Source organism: Balaenoptera ricei, chromosome 2 (genome assembly GCF_028023285.1).
Source record: "Balaenoptera ricei isolate mBalRic1 chromosome 2, mBalRic1.hap2, whole genome shotgun sequence".
Taxonomy (NCBI): domain Eukaryota; kingdom Metazoa; phylum Chordata; class Mammalia; order Artiodactyla; family Balaenopteridae; genus Balaenoptera; species Balaenoptera ricei.
The window spans coordinates 51,595,874-51,615,529 of NC_082640.1; the positions used below are offsets into that span (position 1 = coordinate 51,595,874).

At 38.7% G+C, this 19,656-nt stretch overlaps 1 protein-coding gene across 1 annotated transcript in view; it reads left to right on the top strand.

Annotated features, from left to right (window-relative positions):
• The first annotated feature begins 177 nt into the window (after positions 1-177).
• Positions 178-19,656, top strand: part of ASB7 (ankyrin repeat and SOCS box containing 7) — a 50,624-nt gene continuing 31,145 nt past the window's right edge. Inside the window, exons 1-4 of the mRNA XM_059915408.1 lie at positions 178-623; positions 795-893; positions 7,553-7,677; positions 9,590-9,851. Coding sequence (XP_059771391.1) covers positions 9,641-9,851 — 211 coding nt within the window. The 5' untranslated portion in view covers positions 178-623; positions 795-893; positions 7,553-7,677; positions 9,590-9,640. The remainder of the gene's footprint in view (positions 624-794; positions 894-7,552; positions 7,678-9,589; positions 9,852-19,656) is intronic.

Here is a 19,656-nt window from a genome sequence, read left to right on the forward strand (position 1 = left end):
CGGCAGGCAAGGGGTGGGTGCTGCTGGGGTAAGGAGGAGGGAAGGAAGCAACCAACCAACCAAGTCGCCTCCACCCCCCCCACCCCCCACCCACCCCGGACCTGGTTTACGGCTACGGGCTCAGGCTCCAGTGCGGCTGCTGATTGGCTGCTGAAGGCTTGGTCCCATCCCAGTGACCCCAAAGTGCTGGAGGGAGGGGGCGGGGGTGGCTCAGTGCAAAGTGCATCCCGAAAGCCCCCTGCCTGGAGTCCCCGCGGCTGGCACTTTGGACCCTGAATGACCTGGGACCTCGCTGCCCCGAGACCTCCCGTGTCCCCTCGTAGCTGGGAGCCTCCGGCCCGGAGCGCGGCAGCCCCCTGCTCCGAGCCCTCAGACGGGGACTGCCCCCCCCACACGAGCCGGGACTTCCTCCCTGCACCCCTGCCCCGAGGCTGCCCGGCGGCTAGGACCGCCGCCTCCAGTCTGCTCGGCAGTCTGGATGCTCGCCGGGCTGGGGCCGTGAGGCATCGAGGAGGATCAAGAACACCCGTGTCCGGCCCTGCCTGGGCTGTTTCTTCAATGGAGAAGTTGGTGAGTGTGGAGGAGGCTGAAAGAAAGAAGAGAAGCAGCAGCTGAGGAGACAGGTAAAGTCAGTTACCTCCCCTGAGGGGAAGGGGGCTGGCCTGGGAGGGAGGAGAATCACTGCTTCTTCCTGCTTGCCTTTTACCTGTCTCTTTCTCTGCTCCCCCTTCCTCAGAGCCCCCCTCCTCCTCGCCCCCGGGGTACTGCATCACTCACAGGTTTCTGATTTCCAGGTTTGAGCTGGCTGGCTAGGGGAGGCGAGAGAGCAGGAACGGGGCTGCCCACCCACCAGAGAAGCAGCAGAGAGCCTCTGACCAGCATCCTCCATAAAGGTAATAAGCCAGCCCTCCCCTCCCCCACTGTTTATTCCTGGTCCCTACTCATTAAGCAGTGCTTTATTTTCAGGATGGTTACCTGGGCATGCAACCCTTTCCTGGCTCCCAGTTTCCCAGCAAAAACAAAAACACTGCCAGTGCTCCAATCCTTAACATTTTAATGACTTTTCTTTCCCAGGACCATGTTTTTCCCCTTTCTCTGTGTACAGTGTGTTTCCATGTTTTGCATTATCTTTTGGTGCACTGTACCGTTTACCCTGCTCAGAGACTTTGAGACCTTTTTGTAGCTCCCCCTGCCCCTCTTAGTCTCATAGGAATTCCTCAGTTCCTTGTTAATGGCTTGTTAATTCTGAATGACTCTGCTTTTCAGTTAAACCGCAACTTTCTGTTTTCCCCTATTCTTTCCTATCATCTTTCCTCTACCTCCATCAGAAAATCTTTTGAGTTACCTAACTGACAAGGGTTTGGTAGAGGAAGGTACAGTAATAGCTTGAAATTTGTGAGTTTCAGAAAATAATGTGACTTTTTTTCTCTAGTGAAAAGTGAATCTGTGTACCTTAGTAGTATGAATGATATGAAAGCAATACTCCCTCCCGAAGCACTTATGTATAATTAACTCTTTGGGCTTTTGTGTGTTTCTGTGTGACAGATGTGGATGGGCTCTGAAACTCTTATAAAAAGATAAATCGTATTTGTTATACCTCATTTTCTAATACTTATAAAACTTTACACAATATCTTATTAATCACTTGACAGTCAGGAATTTTAAAACAAAAGAATGTTTTAGTGTGTTTAGAATCTAGGGTTTTATTTTGGCACTCTTCATAAGATTTCTCATTTCAAAACCCTTACAGAGAATTTGTTAAATTGAAATTTAAGCATCTAATTCATGTGATCACATTTCTGCTGCTGTATTTCGTTGCTGCCTCTGAAAATGCACTGAAGGTAGGTTTAGGACATTCATGTAAGTCCTAAAGAGGGGATGTGAACAGGGAAATTATGTAAGAGTTAATTCAGAAATTAGCCAAATGAATAGCTTCTCTAACATCCAATAGCAGGAGTATAAAGTGACTTGTTAATCTCAGAGTTATTTTAATATCTCAGATTGTTTAGGGAATTTTAGGTACAAAGAAGTACTTAAAATAGCAGAAGTTGTTAGGAAATCTTTGACTTACTCTGTTCTACTGGCTTTCTGCCTTCCAGAAAAAGAAATTAATGTCTTTCCTGCTTCTTCTAATTGTCAAGGTACAGCTAAAGAGACTTTTAAGGGGCTCTGAGGGTTTGCATATTCTTGAGACCTGGAACTGGACACCAAAATGAGAGTGTATGCTACTGAATGGGATTTAAAATCAGTATCTACCAATGACTATTACACAGTGAACATTTAGGGCACCCTTTGTATGTATATGTAGGGTCCACTTCATTTCAGTAAAAGCTAGGTAGAATGAGGTTTTCATTATTTAAATATGTGAATCACTAGAGAAATGCCTAATGATTCCTTTAGAACTTTTAAAAAAATGCTAAAATACTTGAAATATGTTTTTAAGGTAAAAATGAATTATGTATTTTCTATTGAGGCCTTCTCAGTTAAATATATTTCTGCTTTAGATTGAACTCTAGTATGTTTTCATTTCTGAGGGATATTATCACCTGTGCTGAGTCAAGTATGTAAAGTAAAGAGAGGACACTGCTTTCCTCTGGTTTCCAGTCAGTTCATTCTCATTGCTTAAATAATGTTTCGTTGATCCTCTCAGCTTTTAATGATTTTTCTAAGATTACAGAATATATATAAATTGTCAGCATCTGTTCCTAATATTAGCATGATTGAGAGTATTTGGTCTAGATTATGCCAGTCATGTAAAATATTTAATTTAGTACTTCGTTACCAACATGGCCAGTTAGGTAGTTTATCTTTTACAATCTGGTAGTTCACTTTGTGTTAATTCTGTTGTCAGTCACATGGTTTTGAAAAGAAAAAAAATTTTAAAACACCCAATTTTTTTGGTAACCAAGTAAGATTTATGATCACATAGGAAGAATCACTGATTTTAATTGAAGTGATGCATTTTGAGTATGCTATGGCCAGTACTTATCTTCTTCATACCTAAAGTGATGCCATTCACAATTATGACACATATAATCTCTCTTTATTTGATAACACAGAAGTACATACTGTCCCTAAAAAGTCTAAAGTCAGGTAGTTTCTATAAGCATATCTAATACCTGACTTTCAGCCTTTCATTTCATTCTCAACAGAAGGCATGCCCTATGTGGAATGCTTGTCTCATTTCTTACAAACTTAGGTACTGACATGAGGTTGCTAAGGTGGTAATGCCAGACATGGGTTAATGAGATAAGATTGACAAGACTTCATCATTTATAATACTTGTGATTTATGCTTTGAATTGGGTCTGGGTAAGTGAATTACAGAATTTCCTCTATTGCCTTGTCCACGTTTCATGAAATTTGTTGGTCTTTCTATTAGAACTTAGGAGACTTATAGATAAGTCTTGCATGATAATAAATCCTTATGTTATATGGAGGCCCAGTAATTTGAAGGAAATACGAATACCCTCACTTGTTTTGAAACATAAACACTATGGTACTTTGTTGAGTGATACTAAAATAACACTTCTACTTCATTTTGGGTTCCAGGCTCTTAGTTATACGAGTAGACCTCGTTAACATCCATCTCACCCATGTCGCACACTTTGGGCATTGTAGTGTTTCTGCATCCATCTTCCTTCTTAGGACTTGTGAACTATTGGTTTTTTTGTTTTTTGTATTTTTTCTCTTCTCAGAGCCAGTATCCTTGGAGTTGCTGATTTTATTTCCTTTCCAGCCTGTATCTCTGTTTACTCTGCAAAGAAATGCTTATTTCTTTTCTTGAGTAGCAAGCTGTTATCTTGTTTCTAGTTTGTGTGAAATCTGAAAGCACAGTTCTAATGTGTGTCACTTAATCAAAAAAATGTGTGGCCTTTTAGTGAAAATAATATGTAAAAAGCCATTAATGACTAATCATTTATGCCAAAGGAAACTGGGGACATGTGGGCAAATTTGGTGGAAGTTATATAATTTTAGACAAATCTTAAATATATTTTGTTTTATAGCTATTTTATTCTTTATTCTGTGAATATAGATTTCTTTTAATTATATGAAACAAGAAGCTTTGGTTTTAATTTAATGAGGTTCACTTGGCATCTATATAGAAATTAGATGGCAACATTTTAATTCCTAAATTTATAGTTTCTAATATGGTCAACAGTATAAAAGCTCGGATGCCTAGATTGTTTTCTTTTGTAAGAAAAGTGTAGAGTAGAAAAGATGAATTCGTAAAATTTAAACACACCATTAACATTGGGCAGTAAAATCTTATATAAAAGTGATATACATTGGGAAGCAGCTCATTTTGATATATAATTCTGAAGTCTTCCTTGTTAGTATGTTTTTTTTTTCTTTTTCTGACTATGAAACCTAGAATGGGATTTCTAAAGATTGCACCCTCAGAGTTTTAGTCATTCTGAGTCAACTTACATTGTACATATGTTTATTTAGAAAATTGCCTCCTTCGTCATATTTTTTTATTTTATAGGTCACTACCATGAGCTATCAGACTTTCAAACTTGCACTTTTTGAGGGGGAATAGACTTTTTTCCATCCTCATCTCTGGGCTTCCTTTGTAGTTTTTAATAGGTAACTTTACCACTGGATATTATATTTACTAAGTTCAATAGTCTTTTTTCCCTGTACTTATACATACATGGATGGTTCTACTCTAGTAAGTGCAAACTCTCATAAAATTACACCAAGATGCAATTAACTCGTCTGATGCTTTGAACTATTAGGATATTTTGGTAATAAGTCATTGACCTTCATAATTTAAGGTATGCAGTTGACAGGGGTCATGTGTGCATGTTATGTGTGTCTATGTGTTTTTTTCCCATAAAGACTGAAGCGATTTTTTGGTTTAAATCTATGGTTATTATTTATAGAGCTTGGTATTGTCAGAAAAGAGAAAAAGGATCTTAACCATTCTAGGAGTATTTGATTCATTTGAAGTATGCAGAACTCTCTATTAAAGTTCTACCCAGAGATAATACCAGTGGCCAAAGCCTAGTAGTATGCCAGGCATGTGTCAGGCACTCAGTAGACTTTCATTTGTCTAATTGAAGCAGACCGTGTGGGATTATCACAAGTTACTATTGTTTGTGCGTCTTTCTTATAAGAGAGCAATAATTGAGTCACTCTGACTTTTAACAAAGCCTTTCTTGATATTATTAATAAATTAATACCATTTCATATTCTCCTCAACCCCCACCTCACATGTCCTCCCCACCACTCCGCTGCATTCATGGAAGTGGTGATGGCTATATGGAAAGCAACAACAACAAGAACAAGGACTCTTAAAGGCTCAAGACCATAGAGGGTCATCTCCACTTTTCTTGGGAGGCAGGGAGTACTGAGGATGCACTTAGAAGTAAGGCATTCAGTGGTGTTCATTCTTGCACTGTAGGTGTAGCTCACATGTGAAGTAATCACATGTTCCTTTGTGGAAATGCTGCAGGCTCATCATTGGAGACATTGGTTTGCATTTTTTATTTTAGTACAGTTCTAGATTTATGGAAAAATTGCAAAGGTAATACAGAATTCCCATATACTGCACACTCACCTTCCCCTAATTAACATCTTATATTAATAGATACGTTTTCCACAATTAATGAACCAGTAATGAACATTCTTATTAACTAAAGCCCATACTGTATTCAGATTTCTTTAGCTTTTACCTAATATCTTTTTTCTGTTCTAGGATCCCATCTAGGATATCACATTCCGTTTAGTCGTTTCTTTAGGCTCCTCTTGACTATGACTGTTTCTCAGACTTCTTTGTTTCCTTGCTTTTGATGACCTTGACATTTTGAAGAGTACTGGTCAGGTATTTTGTAGAATGCCCCTGAATTGGAATTAGTCTGATATTTTCCTCATGATTAAGCTAGGTCTATGGGTTTTGGGGAGAAAGAGCACAGAGGTAAATTGCCATTCTCATCATATCATACTAACAACATGACTTGGCACTCTTGATATTGACTGATCACCTGGCTGAGGCAGTGTTTTTCAGGTTTCGCACTGTAAAGTTTCTTCCCCCCTCCCCCATACTATCCTCTTTGGAAGGAAGTCACACTTAAGGAGAGAGGAGTTGTGCTCCACCTCCTTGAGGGGAGAGAATTTACACAAACTATTTGGAATTTTGCACAGGAGATTTGTTTCTTCTCCCCCTTTTAAAATTTAGTTAGTTATTTATATCAATACAGACTTATTGGTATTTATTCTGTACTTTGGGTTAGACTCTAATAGTACTTTGATTATCTTCTTGTTCGAATTGTTCCATCTTGGCTATTGAGAGCTCTTTTGGTTGGCTCCTGTGTCCCTTTGACATACCCCCATCATTGCATTTTTCTTGGAGCACTTCCTTGCTTTTTGGCACTGTGAGGTGCTCTAGGCTCATCTTCTGTATTTCTTGCCCAGTCATAGAATCAGCCATTTCTGTAAGGATAACTGTGCATTTTTTACAGCTTGCCATGTAGGAGTTGTTCTGATCATGCCTAGTTCAGTTAGAAGTGTTAAGCAGAGTTTTAAACCAAATATTATTTATTTCCAAGTGCATGTTTGCAAAGTCTTTGGCCTTCCTTGAAGAAGTTTGACAAGGAAAAATAAGGTGTGAAAAGAGGAAAGGGTCAAAGTAGACCATACTAATTTGGATTGGTTGAAAATTCTGGTCTGTAGCCACCACCACCTATGACTGTCACTTTTCTCCATAGCTCATCAGGTTGCCAGGCAGCTTGACCATTCCTTGTTTAAGTGATGGAGGGCTTATTCGCACACCCACCCCACTGGGATGGGGTGGCAGTTCTCCCAGTGAGTAATTCCTAGAGGGATTCTGGTGTAATGCGTGGAAGTCACTTTGCCTGTGTTCTTAACCTTAATGGAATTCACAGATCTAGGATTTATTTATTTGACGTGGAGAAAGATCCCTATTCTTTTAGTTGTAGAGAATTTTTTCAGAATCCATATGGAGAAGCTGGCAAGACTGTTTATCTTTTACCTAGTTTGGTGTATGCATAAAGGAATAAAAGTTTCAAAATTATTAATGTGATGCCTTTTGCATGTACGAAGAACCAACATTTAAAGAAAATCTCTTTTTACTTGTCATAGATTCCATTTTGACCCTGGCCACCTATTGTATTGAATGCAGATATAGTCTCATTTTAATTGTTTAGAAAGAGTAAGAAACTTGCGATGTCAATTAAAAAGTAATTCAGTACTGAAAATATATTTTGAATAGAGCAAAAAGAAGAATTTGTGTTTGCATCCAAATTCCAAGTGTGTGATTTATTATTTTCCTTATTCATTGAAAAAAAAAAAACCTGCCTTTTTAGAAAAAAAAAAAATTCCTGAAAATAAGTCATATCCTATACCACCTTGCAGATTAATGTAGATTTGAGATCATTTTTTCTAAGAATTGATTGGAGTTCTTTCTTTGCTCTGTAAGTTTGTTGTAAAGTGCTAAACTATAAGCTCATCAAAAGGTAGACTACTCAGGCAGCTATGTTTATTTTTTTTAGAAAATTTCCCGTGATTGTTATTTCATTCGTTTTTAGGTTAAGAAAGAACTCATTGACACTGGAATCTGGACACACTCTGAGCCCCCTACTCACGATGCTGTATGTGCACAATGGTTATTAGGCAATCCACGTATCAGGAAAAGGGGCATTCTTCCCATAAGGTAAGTGACTGAGGGTCATAGGTCATCTGTGCTGTTCTGGGGGAAAATCCATTTAGCTTTTATTTCTCCTTCAGATCACCTAATGTATACTAAACACAGCACTTGCTAAAAGAAAATCCAGGTTTGTTTTGATATTGTTTGAATCTTCTTCCTTGCATAGTATGCCTTAAGTGCCAATGTGATCATCCCAATTAAAAAAGAAAAATCTGTTAAAGATGATTGAGTATATGGTAGTAGTTTCTATTAACTCCTTCTAATGGTCTTCATCTTTCCTTATAATGCTAAAAATAAGCAAAAACCTATTCCAAAAGTATTCTTGGTTTTAAAATTTCTAAGACAAGAGACTTAATTTTAGTGTCAGTTGAAAAAGTAATTAAGTGAAGAGATGGGAGAAATCACGTTTATTAAGAAAACAAATTGTCAGGAAATTTCTCATTTCCCAATTTTCCTTGAGGAGATAGCCTGATATTTTTAAATTACATTACTTAGTAGTGATACTTAGGAGTTTGTAATAACCATTTTCTATGTATGAAATAAGGTAGGATATGTGATTATACTATTAAGCTGTGATAATATGACCTAAGTTATGACCTAAGTTAGGCTTAAGTTGACCTTTGTACAGTCTATAAGGAGAAGTTTTACAAGGTAAACTGTTATCGGTAACAAGATTATCCCAAGATGTCTAACCTACATATGAGACCAGAATGTCTTTAAAGGACTTTCACATAATTTTTTATTTTTAGAAATGGAAGCTACTAATTAGGAGGTGAGTTTAATCTATACCTTAAAGTTAGCCCAGATGGAATGGCTTCCTAGAATTATGTAGTTTAAGTTTCTGTATGTATTTAAAAGCTTAAAAATGTACTAAAAAAAGTTTTTGCATACACACATATAAGATGTAACTTTTCACCAGTTCAGTTTGGACTTTTCCTGTTTGCATGAAGGAGATCTCATTTTACATTGAGTTTGAGTACACACCTCTTTTGTGACCTATTAGAGAGTGTTGGAATTCTATATACTACTTTTACTTTTTTCATGTGGTTAATCAACAGATTGTTTAGATTCCTTTAGTTTTTAAATATTTTGTATGATCTTGCTACTTTGAGTATGTGTAGAATAAAACTTCTGGAAAATGGAAATTAGAAAAGTGCAAAAGAAATGTGGCAGAAAAAGAGGAGTAGTAAATCGTGCCTCAGAGGACATAAAGTGGGGAGGATAGAAAGAGAGACAGAAACAAAAGGAAAGTAAATATAATCTACACATTTTCCTCTAATTTACTTAAACCCCACCCACTTCCCCTTCCCCCCCAACTTTCCACTCTTTGGGGCTAAAAATAAAATATTGTTGAAATACTTTAGGGGACCAGCCTAAAGGTTTTTGCTTTTTTTAAATTTTAAACTACTTCTCATAGCTGAAGTTCTTTAGTCCTCCTAGTCTATGAATTGTCCATTTGATACTCGATATTTACTCACTGATCTGTGATAGAATCCTTGAATGGTTCATAACTTAAATTTTCCATGTGCATCAGGTAAATGCAAACTCCTAAGACAAGTACTCATTTGCTTCCTCTGTTGTCTCCATCTTCAGCTGCCCAGCATCACTTTCCATTTTACCTAAAATAAATGTTGTGTTCATTGATGTTTGCTTTGAGTTTACAAAAGGCTGCAGAAGAAATTTCCTGTTTCGGCATTTTAGGGCTTTATGCCTCACTCTCTTTTTGAAATCTTTTATAATCTTAGGGAAATAACTGAAAGTTTTGGTCAAAACTGATACATGTTAATTTGTTGTAGTAGTATGAACTGTCATCTCTAAAGTTTACATGATTTAGCAATGGAAAATTCTGTGCTATTTAATGAACACACTGTCAGGTGTCAAGTATTCTAAATTTTATGTATTCTACCTACCCTTCAAGGCTGATCCCTGTGACCTAATGAATCCTTTGTAAAAAGTGGACTCAGCTAGGATGTTACACCACCATTGTCGAAGGAACCCTGAACTCCAGGAAGAGTTGCAGATTCAAGCTGCAGTGGCTGCCGGGGATGTTCACACGGTACGAAAGATGTTAGAACAAGGCTATTCTCCAAATGGCCGGGATGCTAATGGCTGGACCCTGCTTCATTTCTCTGCAGCAAGAGGAAAGGAAAGATGTGTTCGAGTATTTCTAGAACATGGAGGTGAGTTTATTAGGAGCAAACCCTTTTTTCCCAAGGAGAAACTTAAAATGAAATTCTATTTAGTTTAAAATATATGAGTGCTTGTGTATGTAATTTCTAATGCTTCTTTTTGCTAATACTCGACTTCTTATTCTCTCCTTTGTGAAGATGTGTTAAAATTATGCTGAGTCTTGTTTAAAACCAGATTGTCTAAAAAATCAGTTTGTTGAATGTGCTTTTTTCCCCCTTGTAACTCTAGTTTCTGTACAGCCAGATTTCCCCAGATTATTTCAGCTAAAAGCAGCCCTTCTTCAGGTTGTCCAGTTGCTTTGTTTCAGAAGCAGAAGTGGCTGTGGTCCCAACAACTGAGAGTTGCTCAAGCTCCCCCTGTTGAGACTTGCTCAAGCCGACTGAGCTGGCACAGGCCCCCTGTCAATACCATGGCCTTCAGGATACCCTAGCTTTTGAATTTACCTCTTCATAAAAAAATTTTACTTGCTTTTATTACTGTTTTAGAGCACTTGCCTTTTCTAGAATTGTACATAGTTTCTAGGTATCCTACAAGATTGGTTAGCTGAGGTCTAATTTTGTGTAAACATATGCAGTTGGAAACTACATTTGACATTTAATGTTTTTGCATGAAAAACTGTCCATTCCTGTAATTAATAGTAACTAATAATTGTCTTAAAGTCATTTACTTTTTTCTCCCATTAGATTTTCACTTAATTTATTTTCCTAAAGATGAACAAGTGTATTTTGTCATTTGTACCCATATTATTTTTGTAAATTATGGTGTAAAACAGCTTGGTTGGGACTCAGGATCCATTATGTACCATTCTAGGGCCTGGATCGCTTATTAACAGTCATTTAGTTCCATTTCTATGGTGTACTTTGTTACAAGACTAGTCAAACTTACTTGCAAACTAATTTGAAGTACAGAAAATGTTAGAAGTCACACAGCTCTCATTAGGGTCTCGTGAATTATGTGAAGATAGGAATACAAAGGCTATGAGCGTGGACTTACTGCAAAGTGCTGCTAAACCTGAGACTAGGAATCATCACACATCCGAGTGGCCCTGAAATAAGAATTATATCCCCGAAATAGTTGACTGTTGACAGGACACCACCATTTGCTAGCCTGTGCCTCCTTTGTAGCCATCCTCCATCCCTCCCTGCCGCCCTTGCTCATATCTCATTTCACCTTGAAACTTGAAAACCTCAGCTCTGAAGGCAACGAAGGAGAAATGTAAGAGGAATGCCAGGAGAAGGATCTGAAAAAACTAAGAAGTGGGTGTAGCATCAGAATACTTAAAATTCTGGCAGTGCTTAGTAAAATTAAGACCAAGATCAGAACTCACATTTTAAAATTCTACCTAGTCCCGTTACTTTTCTGTTTCTGCCAGCCTTGCTTTTAAAATTTTTAAAATATTAATTAAGAAAGAAAGTTCAGTTACTCAGGTAATATATGAACTTGTCTCCTTAAAACAAATAAAATACATTTTCAAATAAATTACAAATAAAGCCAAAGTCCCCTTTGGCCAACTCCCAATCCTTATCTGCCTACCCCTGCCCAGAAGTAACTCATGGGTATGAGTTTGGTTTGGTCCTTATCTTTCTAGATCATTTCCTAAATGTGCTTATAGAAAATATGTCTTATTGTGTGTGGTTTTTAGAACATAAATGATATCATACTGACTGTATTATTCTGCAACTGTTATTTTTTGCTCAGCTGTATATAACTTAAGACTTTTTTTAATATTGGGTTGGCAAACTTTTTCTGTAAAAGGCCAGATAGTAAAGATTTTGGGCTTTGCGAGCCCTCCTGTCTCTGTTGTTAACTTCTCAACTCTGCCTTTGTAGCATGAAAGCAACCATAGACAATATGTGAATGAATGAGTGTGGCCATGTGCCGATAAAACTATATTTATAAAAACCAGTGGTGTGCCAGATTCGGCCTCTGGTTCCAGTTTGCTGAATCCTATTTCCTCACCATCCCCTTCTCTCTTTTTGTGTATGTATGTGTATATAGATATTTTTAACAGCTTTTATTGAGGTAGAAATCACATACCTTACAATTCACCCTTTTAAAGTGTACAATTCAGTGGCTTTTAGTGTATTCATAGAGTTGGGCATCCATTACCACAGCCAATTTTAAAACATTTTCATTACCCCAAAAAGAAACCTTGTACCTATTCAGTATTAATACATATAGGTTTACTCTGTTCAGCTGCTAGATATAGGATTTATTAGTATGGATATACTATCGTTTGTTTAAACCATTCTTTTTTATTTTTTGAGTGGCTGAAATTTTCTCAGTAGGACATTTTATTAAGAAGGTAACACATACATATATATACATGGTTAAAAACAAAACGAAAGGTGTTACGGACTGTTCAGTGAGGGGGAAATGTCTGCTCTTCAGCACTGGCCCCTCCTCTCCTTCCCAGAGGCAGTCACTCTTACTGGATTCTTTTGTGTCCCTGCAGAGATAGTCTGTGCATATAAGTGTGCATATTTTCCGCCCTCCATCTTCTAGCCTGCTCCTCTTTTGTTAATCGTCTGTTCTGCATCTTGATTTTTTTCACAAAACAGTTTCTCTAAGTGATAGTTCCTTGTCATTGATTCCATTGTATGGATGTAATTTATTTAAACTTATTCCCCATTGTTGGACATTCTAATTTTTCATTTTTCTGCTTCTAGAAACAGTATTACAGAGAATGTCCTTGACTAATCTTTTTACATATGTGAATTTATCTCTTGGATAATTCCAAGAAGTACAATTGCCACATCAAAGGGTTGTTAGGTTTTTTTGTTGTTGTTGTTGTTTTGATGGATATTGACAAATTGTCCTCCAAAGAAGGTTGTTAATGACTCTGCCCTTACCAGGTGGGAGAGTGCCTGGTCCCCTGCCTTTGCCAGGAGTGTATCACTAAGTGGTTTGTTCTTCCTCTGTGTGATTTGCTTGCCTCCTTTTTTCCCAAAAATGACATATGAGTAACAAAGCATTGCAAGACTGGGCTGCTTGCTTGTCTTTTTCTTATGACTTGTAGGAGTTGTTTATGTATTCTCTGCTGTTAGTTATATGTTGCAACAGTCTTCTCCCAGCTTGTAGCTTTTCCACATTGTTGTTTTGCTTGTTTTTTGGGGGCAAAAGTTTGCATTTTAAGTAGGTAAACTGTGTTTTTCTTTTGGCTTATGGTTTGTGCTTTTTGTGTCTTGTACATCATACCACAGGGTCATTATTTGCCTATATTTTTTTCTAAAATGTTTCATGGCATTTAGGTCTTTAATCTATCCAGAATTGGTTTTGGTGTATAACATGAGGTGGTCAGGTACAATTTCATACATAAAGGTAGCCTAAATCATCCTTTCTTTCCTCATTGTTATGTCTTGCCAACTCAGGTATAAAGTTTTTATATACACATGGTTCCGTTAGTTCTATTGTCTGTTGTTATATCTCTGGGTCAGTATAATATTGTTGTAAATTATTATTATTCTCTAGTAAGTTTTAATATCTGGGGGAGCAAATCTCCTCTCCTTGTTCTTTAAGGATGTCTTGGCTATTCTTAGCACTTTACATTTCCATGTAAAATTTTGAAACAACAAAATTACATATTTTGCAGAAGCCCCTCACTTATTCTTGTATAGCACCTTTTACTTCCTCCTTTTACCCTAGTACAATAAGAGATTTAGGGAGTAGTTTTTAATAGCATGTTATGTATCGATTTGGAAACAGGAAAGGAGACCTCCTCCTCCTCCTCGCTCCCCTTGGCCACATGTGATGCTTAGACTTGCTGTGTATTTAGTCTAGGCCTGGCTTCTGATTTCTAGACCAGTGTACCCAGCTGCCTGTTCAGCTTCTCCACACTTGTGGCTCACAGCACAGCACAGCACGAACTGCTGCTTTGACCGTGTTCTTTTGCAGTAGATGGCACTACGGCCTATGACTTCTGTGCCAGAAATCTAGAAACCATCCTCCTAAATAGTTGTCAGATCTTTTCACTTCCTTTCGTTGGAGGCACTGCCCCACCTTTGGGCAAGGAAACCTTGTTCCTCACCAGGACGGTTGTGATGTCTCTTTCGTCCCTGCTTCCAGTCCTGCCCCCTTCCAACCAGTCTCTAAATGGAGTGATCTGTTAAAAATGACAATTAAAATATTTCCTTTTAAAATCCGTCGGTGGTTTCCCACTTCTCTTGGGGCAATATTGAGTCCTTAATGTGACCTACAGGGCCCTGCAGCGTCTGCTTCTCTGCGATATCTTTCCAGCTTGTCTTTGAGCTGTAGCCCATCTGCATTCTTTCAGACTCACTGAGCTCAGAGGCGTGTGCCCAGGACCTGCTGGGGTCCCTCCGCTCCCTGCACTGCTGCCACCTTCGCCTGGCTCCTGCCTGCCTCTCCCTCACCTCTCCCCACACTTTCTCAGGAAAGCCTTCCCTTACCATCCGGGCTTGGTCAGATCCTTCTATCATGTGATACTATCGGGCTCTGTACCTTTTTATTGTAGTTCCTATCACAAGCATAATAAATTATTTTTGTAGTATTCTATTTAATTCTATTCTTGTTAGTCTGAGGCTTCATGAGGACAGAACCCATATCTGTATTGTTCTCAATGAGAGAGAGAGAAAGAGGAAACAAACACCAGTTATCTAAAATAATTGTTCCCCAGCCTTACAGAGACAAGGCTGATCCTTTTCTTTTTATTAAAAAATTTTGATTGAAAATGGGCCAGCCTTCTGGTGGGATTAGAAAAGTCCCTGAATTCATCATACCTGCTCTTTTCCTTAAACCACAGTTTCTTTAAGAGCTTATAAACTTCCAGTTAGATTGGTCCCCTCCTGTTAATACGTTTATTTTGTGATGGACATTAAGGTGAAATGCAGTCAAAGATTCAAATATGGGAAAGTGAGGAAAGAAATGCACAAGAAACAAGGGTTCACCTTCCTCTTTCCCTCCCTCTCCCCTCCCCCACCTCCGTGCCTGAGATAGAGAGAATTCATATAGATAGTTAGATGAGGATGAGGTGGCCAGTTGGTCACTTATTCATATATTTACTCAGCAAATATTTATTGAGCACGTAAAGTATGCCAGGCTCTGGCCAGGCCCTGAGATACGGACGTAATCATTGTGCTCGCCTTCTGGCACTTCATAGTCTAGTGGGTGGATGGATTTGTAGCCAACATTTGTTGAGCATTTAGTATCAGCCTAATTCTTCACAACTATTCTGTGAGGGTAAGTAGTAATTTTTCCACTGAGAAAACTGAGCCACAGGATGGTAAGTAATTTGCTCACAGTCATTCACCTCATAAATTGTAGAGCCAGGATTCAAACCCATTGTCTTAACCATGATTCTGTATGACCTGTAAGAAAACAATGCAGTCCCAGCAGAGTGAGCTAAGCGCCGTGTATAAAAGACCACCCCAGTTGTTGGGGTGAAGGTGGTGGGAGTGGCATGGAAGGCTTACTAGAGAAGGCATGGTTTGCATCAAGGTCTTGAAAGGTGAGGCTGTGTGGGGTGCTGGAAGGGTGGAGGTGTGGGGTTCTTTCAAACACAGAAGACACTGAGTAATAAAGGGCTGAAGAAGAAAGGGAGCATGTTTGGTTTTAGGAACTGAAAAAAATTCAGTATGATTGGAGCATATCTGGTCATTTATTTGGGGGACAGTGGTGAGCCATTTGACAGAGGAGTGGGAGAAACAGCTGTGTGTTGTAGAAAGCTCACTGGTTGTAGTATTGGGAGCTTAGTGAAAGGGCCCAAGACCTCAGGCACTGCTGCCTGCTCAGGACTGCAGCCTCATTTCCCTGCACCCCACACGTATTTATTGAGCACTACTATGTGCCAGGCACTGTTCTGAGGGCTGGGAATACGGTAACAAAGTAAAGTCCCTGCTGTCATAGCACTTACATTTCAGTAGTTGACAGTAAATATATGATATCAAGTCATGAAGAAAAAGGAAGCAGAGAAGGGATAAAGAGGTACAGGCTTCTGTTTTAAATTAGGTATTCAGGGAAGGCCTCTAATGTGACATGTTAGCTGAGGCCTGAAAGAAATGAAGACCGAACCATGTGTGTATCTGGGAGAAAAGTGTTAAAGGAAAAGTGTTAAAGTAAAAACTCTAGGCTGGGAACATGCTTAGCACTGTCAAGAAAAAGCCAGGAAGATGGTGGCTGGAGCAGAATAATGGGAGAGGGGGACAAACAGGGCTAAGGAGAGTCAGCTGACGTGTTCTGTAGCTCCTAGAAGGCATGGAAAAAACTTTGGACTTTGTTCTGAGTAAGAATGGAGGTGCCATTGAATACTTCTCAACTGAGGAACGATATGAACTTACTTAAGGGCTCACTCTGGCTGCTCTGAGGAAGATAGATTGTGGAGGAGCAGAGGAGAAATAGGAAAACCTGTCCGGACGCTTTGGAATAGTTCAGGTGAGAGATGTTCGTGGCTTGGGCTACATGATAGCAGTGGATGTGTTGAGAAGTGGTCGGATTCTGGATATATTTTGAAAATGGAGGCAACAATATGTGCTGATAGATTGGCTATGAGGTGAGAGGGAAAGAAATTAAGCATAACTGAGGTTTGGGGGCTGAGGATCAGGAAGAAAAGAGTTGTCATTTACTGAATGAGCAGGGGAAAGTTAGCCAAAGCAATTGAAAAGAAGAAAGGATATAGATATTTAATATCAGTCATTTACCCTACCAGAAATTTTTAATCTCAAGTACATTAAAGGATCAGATCTTATAATTAAATGTGTACACCTGCACCATGAAACCACCAATGAGTGATCACACAGAGCTATCAAAACTCAGAGCTAAGAGGTTGCCTGTCTCTGTGCTGTGGTGACAGCCATGTGGCCACAGAGGGAAGCCTGGTTGTGGAGCAGGTATGTGAAGTACGCTTGCTGCTGCTTGGGAGAAATCCAGTTTCATTGAGGAAATGAGCAAGTTTGACTTGAATCGCTAATACTGTCTGTATTCCAAAAGGAAAAAAAAAAAGTGAGGCTCTCTTTAGTTTAATCGAAACCTGTGCTGTCTATAGCACATGTGGCAGCAGGCATACCTCAGAGATACTGAGGGTTGGTTCCAGACCACCACAATAAAGCGAATATTGCAACAGAGGGAGTCACATGAATTTTTTGGTTTCCCAGTGTCTAAAGAAACAATGTACATATCTTAGTTAAAAAATACTTTATTGCTAAAAAATTGCTAACCATCATCTGAGCCTTCAGTGAGTCATAATCCTTTTGCTGGTGGAGGATCTTGCCTCATGTTGATGGCTACTGAGTGACCAAGGTGGTGGTTGCTGAAGGCTGGAGTGGCAATTTCTTAAAATAGGACAAAAATGAAGTTTGCCACCATTGATTAACTCTTCCTTTCACGAATGATTTCTCTGTAGCATGCAGTGTGTTTGATAGCATTTTATCCACAGCAGAACTGCTTTCAAGATTGGAGTCAATTCTGTTAAACCCTACTGCTACTTTATCAACTAAGTTTATGTAGTATTCTAAATCCTTTATTGTGATTTCAACAACCTCCACAGCATCTTCCCTGAGAGTAAATGCATCTCAAGAACTCACTTTCTTTGCTCATCCGTGAGAAGCAGCTCCTCACCTGTTAAAATTTTATCATGAGATTGCAGCAATTCAGTCATATCTTCAGGTTCCACTTCTAATTCTAGTTCTCTTGCTAAGTAATCTGCAGTTACTTCCTGCACTGAAGTCTTGAACTCCTCAGAGGCATCCATGAGGGTTGGAATCAACTTCTTCCAAACTCTTGTTAATATTGATATTTTATCCCCTTCCCATGAATCATGTATGTTCTTAATGGCATCTAGAATGGTGACTCCTTTCCAAAAAGTTTTCAATTTACTTTGCCCAAATCCATCAGAGGAATCACTATTTATGGCAGCTGTAGCCTTAGAAAATGTATTTCGTCAATAATAAAACTTCATAGTCGAAATTACTCCTTGATGCATGGACTGCAAAATGGATATTGTGTTAGGCATGAAAACAACATTAATCTCATTGTATATCTATCAGAGCTCTTGGATGACTAGGTGCATTGTCAGTGAGCAGTAATATTTTGAAAGGAGTCTTTATTTCTGAACAGTAGATCTCGACGTCGAACTTTATATATTCAGTAAACCATGTTTTACACCAATGTGCTGTCATCCAGGCTTTGTTGTTCCATTTATAGAGCACAGGCAGAGTAGATTTGGTAGAATTCTTAAGGGCACTAGGGTTTTTGGAATGGTAAATGTGCACTGGCTTCAACTTAAAGTCACCAGCTACATTAGCTCCTAACATGAGAGTCAGCCTGTCCCTTGAAGCTTTGAAGCCGTGCTTTGACTTCTCTTCTCTAGCTATGAAAGTCCTAGGTAGCATCTTCTTCCAATAGAATGCTCTTTCATCCATATTGAAACACTGTTGTTTAGTGTAGCCACCTTCATTAATTATCTTCTGGATAATTTGTTGCAGCTTCTACCTCAGCACTTGCTGCTTCACCTTGCATTTTGATGTTATAGAGTTGGCTTCTTTCTTGGAACCTCATGAATCAACCTCTGCTAGCTTCAGACTGTTCTTTGGACGTTTCCTCACCTCTCTCAGCCTTCACATAATTGAAGAGAGTTAGGGCCTTGCTTTGAATTAGGCTTTGGCTAAATTAGGGAATGTCGTGGCTGGTTTGATCTTCTATTCAGCCCATTCACACTTTCTCCATATCAGCAAAAAGGCTGCTCTGCTTTCTTATTATTCCTGTGTTCACTGGATTAGCAGTTTTAATTTCCTTCGAGAACATTTCCTTTGCATTCACAACTTGTCTACCTGTTTTGCACAAGAAGCCTAGCTTTTGGCCTATCTCAGTTTTCAACATGCCTTCCTCACTAAGTAAGCGTAATCATTTCTAGCTTTTGATTTAAAGTGAGAGACATGTGACTCTTCATTTGAACAGTTAAAGGCCTGATTTCAATATTGTTGTGTCCCAGGGGACAGGGAGGCCTGAGGAGAGGGAGAGAGACTGGGGAACGGCTGGTTGGTGGAGCAGTAAGAACACATAACAACATGTATTGATTAAGTTCGCTGTCTTATTATGGGCGTGATACATGGCAACCCTAAATAATTAAAATAGTCACATCTAAGATCGCTGATCACCATAATAAATATAATAATGATGAAAAGGTTTGAAATATTTTGAGAATTATCCTAGTGTGATACAGAGACAGAAAGTGAGCAAATGCTGTTGGAAAATGGCACCGATGGACTTGATCTAGGTGGGGTTGCCACAAACCTTCAATTTGTAAAAATTGCAGTCAGTATCTCTGAAGTGCAATAAAGTGAAGTGCAATAAAATATGTGCCTGTATTTACATTTAAATCAAACAAAAAATTCAATTCCGCAGTCACACTAGCCACGTTTCAAGTGCTCAGTAGCCATACGTGACTAGTAGACATATTAGACCTCATAGATATAAAATGTTGACCTGTGCAGATAAGTGATATTTTGCTGCTTTACTTTCAAACATCCTGCTTCAAAATGATAAACACTTAGGGTTTTATAATGTCCAAAAATATTAGTTTCTACACACAAATGTGATGCATATAATAGTACCTCTGTCCAAATCCTGGTAATCTTTCTGACCAGGTTAGTGTGCTGTTGGAATTATGGGGAAGAGTCTCTACTATAAGAGTGTGAATTTTAAGAAACCCACTATCATTATATTCATTTTCCCATTTTGAATCTTTCTAAAAATTCTAATACTGCACTGGACATTTCAAGATAGTAACATTAAGAGACACTATATTAGCTAGTGTGTTTATTTATCTTCAGATTCAGTGTT